The 5,651-nt window shown below is 40.9% G+C and overlaps 1 protein-coding gene across 1 annotated transcript; it reads right to left on the bottom strand.

Moving 5' to 3' along the window:
* Positions 1-777: 777 nt before the first annotated feature.
* LOC117260222 (extracellular calcium-sensing receptor-like) lies at positions 778-5,446 on the bottom strand. The gene is made up of 9 exons (XM_033632161.2): positions 5,307-5,446; positions 4,740-5,034; positions 4,505-4,591; positions 3,965-4,234; positions 3,426-3,626; positions 2,580-2,855; positions 1,987-2,211; positions 1,761-1,884; positions 778-1,688 (listed from the first exon to the last, which is right to left on the bottom strand). Exons 1-9 carry the CDS (start codon positions 5,414-5,416, stop codon positions 778-780), a joined length of 2,499 nt encoding a protein of 832 aa, XP_033488052.2. The 5' UTR covers positions 5,417-5,446.
* Positions 5,447-5,651: the final 205 nt, after the last annotated feature.

A 5,651-nucleotide genomic window follows, 5' to 3' on the forward strand; every position in this document is an offset into this window, starting at 1 on the left:
AGCCATGCAATAATAGGGTTGCGCAGGCAATGTTTCCAGGTTCAGTGAAGCAGATAGAAGTGATTATAATGGTTGCGGTTTGCTGCAGCCATGCCCTGGCTGACGTTTCATGCCGTGTCTATGTCCCATGTGTTTTGGTTGTAATCTTGAGAAAGTTCCATTCCTAAAGTCTCTGAATCAGTGGAAGTTAGAGGCCCTGTATATTCAGAATAGGCAAAAGCTATCACAGCCAGCTTCTCAGATGCTTGTATTTGGTATTGTATAATTCAATCAATGCTGTCTGCATTTCCTTCATACTGTGCTAAGGAAATTATGGATTACTGCATCTTTTAAAGACTGATTTTGTTTCTGTTGATATTTTGAAACTCAGGAACTAAGACAAGCTTTTTTTTAATTTGGGGACATTATAAAAACTTTTGAGTGTATCCACATCAGCTCCAAACAGGCCTAAACTAAATGCATATAATGAAGACGGATGAACCACATAGTCTGTGCCATTTATTCTAAGAAAGTAAATAAAGCATAGAATAAAGTTTATTCCAGTTGAATGTTAACTTACACAATTAGAAGTTGCAAAAGCAATAATGGCATTTCAGGAAAAATAGAATAATGTGTTGTGTTAAAGTATTCTCACTCATATTATCCAAGTTATCTGTCCCCAGCTATTCTTTCACAATAACTTAACATTGCTATTACTATCAGCCTATTTTCTGGCTGTGTTTCTGAACTGCATAAAGAAAATGGATTAAGTCTGTCTAATGGAACCAAGTACACGTTTTATGACTCAGTGCCACGACCCATGATTGCTTTCTTTGTGTTCCTCTCTGGCCTCAACAGGATAATGTAACATTTGGGTCCAAACAGTGACACCAAGAGGCCAAAACTTGAGGCCAGGATGGCAAATACCTCAACTACATCTGCATATTTGCCTGGTGAACTGACATAAGCAGGGACAAAGGCCACCCACACTGCACAGAAGATCAGCATGCTGAAAGTGATGAGTTTGGCCTCATTGAAAGTATCTGGAAGATTCCTTGCCAGGAATGCTAACAGAAAACTGAGGATGGCCAGTAAGCCAATATAGCCCAGTAACACTCCAAAACCAACTGTGGACCCAACTACACACTCATAAACTATCTTGTCATTGTGGTATTGAGTGTTTTTATGAGGAGCTGGTGAAGAAGAGACAAGCCAAGCAGTGCAGATTGCTGCCTGAATAGAAGTAAGAACCAGAACTGTTCCTCTCTGCTGCAATGGTCCAAACCACTTCAGATGGGATCCACCTCCTGGCTTGGAGGCCTTGAACACAGCCAGAACCACCATGGTTTTCACCAGGATGCATGATATACAAAGCACAAAGCTGATCCCAAATGCTGCATGTCTCAGTTGGCATGTCCACAGCCTGGGACGTCCAATAAAGAGCAGTGAGCAAAGGAAACATAATTTAAGAGACAGCAATAGCTGGAAACTCAGTTCTGAATTGTTTGCACGTACTATAGGGGTGCCACGATGACAGATAAAGATTCCCAGCACAACAACACATATAAATGTGCCCAACAATGAGGCAGTTGTCAAACAGATACCCAGAGGCTCATTATAGGAGAGGAACTCTGTTTTCTTAGAAACACAGTGGTCACGTTGAGAGCTGGACCAGAAATCCTCTGGACAACTGGTGCATTCCATGGAGTCTGTGAAAAGAGGGAAAGTGTTGATGTACATGGTTAAGTTATTTCTTCAAACCACAATTACTAAATACCAACCAGTTGTATTGCTGATCTTCCCCTCAGAACAAGGGATGCAGTCAAAACAGCACTCAGGTTCTCCCTTCTTTCTGGCAATGCGGGTACCTGGAGGACAGCTCTCACTGCACACTGACCGGGGTGGCTGTAGAGAGCAATATAAATAAGTGTTATTGCACTCTACTTTACAATGGCATTATGACTTATCCATGGTACACCAAATAGGTGACCGAAAATCAGACGTAACCTGTTTGGACTCAAAGTTCCAGAAGATTTTATCTTCATCAAGTGTGAGTTCTTCACCTTTTGCTGACTCTTTAACTTCACCTACATTCTGAACTTTAGTTCGTCCATCAGGGAGCCACAACCAGTTCATGACATCATATATTGGTAAGACATCACCATTCTCATCAAATGACACTTGATCACCAAACGGTGTGGTGAAGTTGACCTTTTCCAAGTAATACACAAGCTATGAATATCAGAATAAGAGACAGAGGAAGACCAGAAATGAAAACAATTATTTTATGACCATCGTGAACACAGTGGAATCCAGTATTCAATAATCAAACTGCATACTATACTTATGAACATATGAACACATTGACAATTTATACAAAGCATACCTTTTATAGTGAAATCACATCACTAACAATTTTGTGTTTTCAGTGCCAAGACATTGTCTTGTCTCTGACCTTATAACACTATACAAAGCTGTCACCCAGTGGTAGGTAAAATCCTTTCAACTATCTGCTATGCAGTTTATGATTAATAATCTAATGGCATTGAGCCAAATGAACAGTAGGGTGGTGATGATGGGGGTGTAAAATGATATCCCACCTGCCATGGCTCCAGTCTTTGCAAACTGCCACAGCTGTGCCCACTGAAAGGTCCTCTCCCTGGCTTACACTGCAGCATGTCATCAAGAGCATATGCCAGGGCATACACAGCCTTGTACACATTATACTCTGGCCTGAGGTTGGAAATGTCAAATAATTCAGTGTCCACATTCTCTAGATCTTCCTGTCCAGTGCATAGAGATCCCCCAGCCTCCACCCAACCTGCTTGAGGTGGTGCAAATTTACACTGAAATGTGTGTTCCCAAAACTGATTTACCTGAAATATATTCAAAATAGAGGAGTAACATTAAACTTCAAATGAACAAGTGAACAGCAGGCTCTGCAGACTGGCTCAAGCATGTCTTCACCATATAAGCAATGCATATTCACATCTTGGGTCGACAGCCCAGCTATCTTATGGGGCTGGCCAGAGGCCAAGCAATCAGCCAGTCTGAACCGACACATTTTGAATAGGAACTGCAGTAATACGATGGAATGAAAAATTCCAAAATACATAGAATAAAAGTTGTACATTATAAAGACTTTTTCAGTTAGGTCTACTTTGGCTATATTAAAATATTTAAAACTTCCAAACATAATCATAATGGTGATAAGCACATCTGGGTGATGCTGTCAAATGTGTATTAGCATGTTGGATGTGTTTACATTCACAGACTCTCCAATGATGGAACAATGCAGACACACCGTCCTTGTCTTATAACATTAATCAACTCTTTCTCTGTTGCTGTTGACCAGGAACTGTCAGGTGGGTCTTCAAATTCCAGCATTTCATTTATGCTCAAAAATCTCATAAATACCCCATTAAATAGCAAGGATAAACTCTCACCACGTTATTTTCATAGCTGCTGTTGTGGTCAGGACGTATTTGAAGCAGGAAGTCCCTGAACCCTGGTATGTGTCCTCGACGGATAGCAATGCCCAGAGTGCCACCCAGATATGGCATGAGCTGAGGAGTCTGAAGCACAGTAGCTGCAGTCCAGGCTTCACTGGCCATCCACTGCAGGCCTGTCACATTCTGCCTCACCACCTGTGCATTGCATTGTACAAAATACATAAATTCATACTGTCATGACATGGCTGATATCTTGTCTTACTCAATTCATAAACAGGTGAAATTGTGTGTTTTACACAGTATGATGAGCAAAGTGATGCATGTCATCATAACTGGACGTCAGTGAAATTTGTCTGTGTTACTGATCTCACTCTAACACCATGCAGCACTTTTCAAAAATAAGAAGTGTGATTCATAAATCTATTTGTTACATGACAACATTTTACTGGAGATTAAAACCTTTGGTTTGATGATTAAAACACAAAGTTGAAAAATTAGATGAAGTTACAATTAAGTTGTATTTCAAACCCAACCTCTTTAATGAGGTTGATCGTGTAGCTTTCATGTGCAAACACAATGACCACACGAGCTGTAGATTTCCTCATAACATCCACAATCCTCCTTAGTTCAGCTGGATCATTGTCCCAGGGCAAAACCTCTAAGTAGGCCAGACAGCCTCCACCAGACTGAGCCAGGTCAGATTGGAAGGATCGGGCAGCATGGAGTCCATAATCATCATCACTGACCAGCAGACCTGCCCAAGTCCAGCCAAAGCGCCTGAGAATCTGAATCATAGCACGCACCTAAGTAAGTACAGAGTGGAGGGATTAGTGCACAGGGTGGAAAAATCTTTTAGTAGAGAAGCTGCTAAACACGTTCCACATTGGACCATATTTAATTATTGTCTTTCAGCTTTGTTAGCTGAGACCAAACAGGTCCAGTGACACATAGAATGTGACAGGTTTTACACAAAAGGAATATATTATCACTGCAGTACAAGGAAGCTGTTTCTTAAGAATGTTTAACTGTACATGCTTTTTTAATTCCATTTGTATTTGCTGATAGATGGTCACCTGGAAAGCATCACTTGGTATCGTCCTAAAAAAGGATGGAAACTTCTGCCGGTCACTCAGGCACGAACATGTGGCAAAATAACTCACCTGTGAAAGACAGACTGTTCATCCTAAAAACATTCAAGCCTTTATTGACTCCTTCAACTTTTTAAGTTTGATTAGTTCATGTTTCGAAATGACTTTTAATCTGAAATTAAATCAGAATGATTCGAATGAGGTATGGTGGTACACTTACCATAGGTACTTTGTACAAACCCAAGACAGTGGAGATGGCAATACAATGTGTAGAGGAAGAATCACCCACAATTCCTAGGACTGGAGGGTTTCCTGCACAGGCCTTGTCTGTTATGAATTGCTCCTCTCGACCACTGGCTAATGACAACGCTGCACGGAATCCAATTCCTAATGAGAGGCAGTTGTCATAAAGACTATAACCCAGAGTCACATTGGGCAGCAGGTTGGGGTTTCTGTTGATCTCATCAATAGCAAAGGCCATGGTCTGGACCCGCCTGAATCCTACAACATCAAAACTAATAGAAAAATACCACTGTTGTAAAATACAACAACTGTTCTGACATGTGCATGGACAAATACAGACTTTACTGAAAATTAAACAGTTGAGCAGCAACAATTATTATAATACTTGAATATGAAATGATTGAAGGAGCCAATAAGAAGTGATAGGTCCGAAATGGCATAAATACACAATGTCAGAGTAATATCTTATTATCGAAAACACATTCAGCTAATGGGATTGATTTCCCCCAGTTTCTCCTTTTTGCTGTCTCCCTGACAGACTCACCTGTGACAGGTAGGATGTTGTGGCTCTGAGGTAAAAGACAGGTCAGGAAAGACAGAAAAGAAGTGGACCTGAAACAGCCCACCCAGAACCACATCTCCAGCCTTGTGCATCCCATTTAGATGAAATTGTCCCAGTAACTGGCAGGAGGTGGAATAACGAGGCGAGCGCATGGCACAGGAAAAGTAGAAATATAACAACATGAAATACATGAGTAAGAACAAGTTGAAATAAAAAAATGCAGACATGACTGTCCTCTTGTTTACCCCTCTCTGATCTGGTGTCAGCTCCTTTTATTGACTTGTTTAATGTTGCACACCACCCATCAGGGCATAAGCAAAAGTAGGG

This window comes from Epinephelus lanceolatus, chromosome 4 (genome assembly GCF_041903045.1).
Source record: "Epinephelus lanceolatus isolate andai-2023 chromosome 4, ASM4190304v1, whole genome shotgun sequence".
Taxonomy (NCBI): Eukaryota; Metazoa; Chordata; class Actinopteri; order Perciformes; family Serranidae; genus Epinephelus; species Epinephelus lanceolatus.

Excerpts from the sequence above, each read along its gene's own strand:
- LOC117260222 (XM_033632161.2), bottom strand. The coding sequence starts at position 5,416 with ATGCACAAGGCTGGAGATGTGGTTCTGGGTGGGCTGTTTCAGGTCCAC. Across the intron at positions 5,035-5,306 it reads CAACATCCTACCTGTCACAG|TTTTGATGTTGTAGGATTCA; the intron begins GTGAGTCTGTCA and ends TTTTTCTATTAG. Across the intron at positions 1,689-1,760 it reads GAAGATCAGCAATACAACTG|ACTCCATGGAATGCACCAGT; the intron begins GTTGGTATTTAG and ends CTCTTTTCACAG.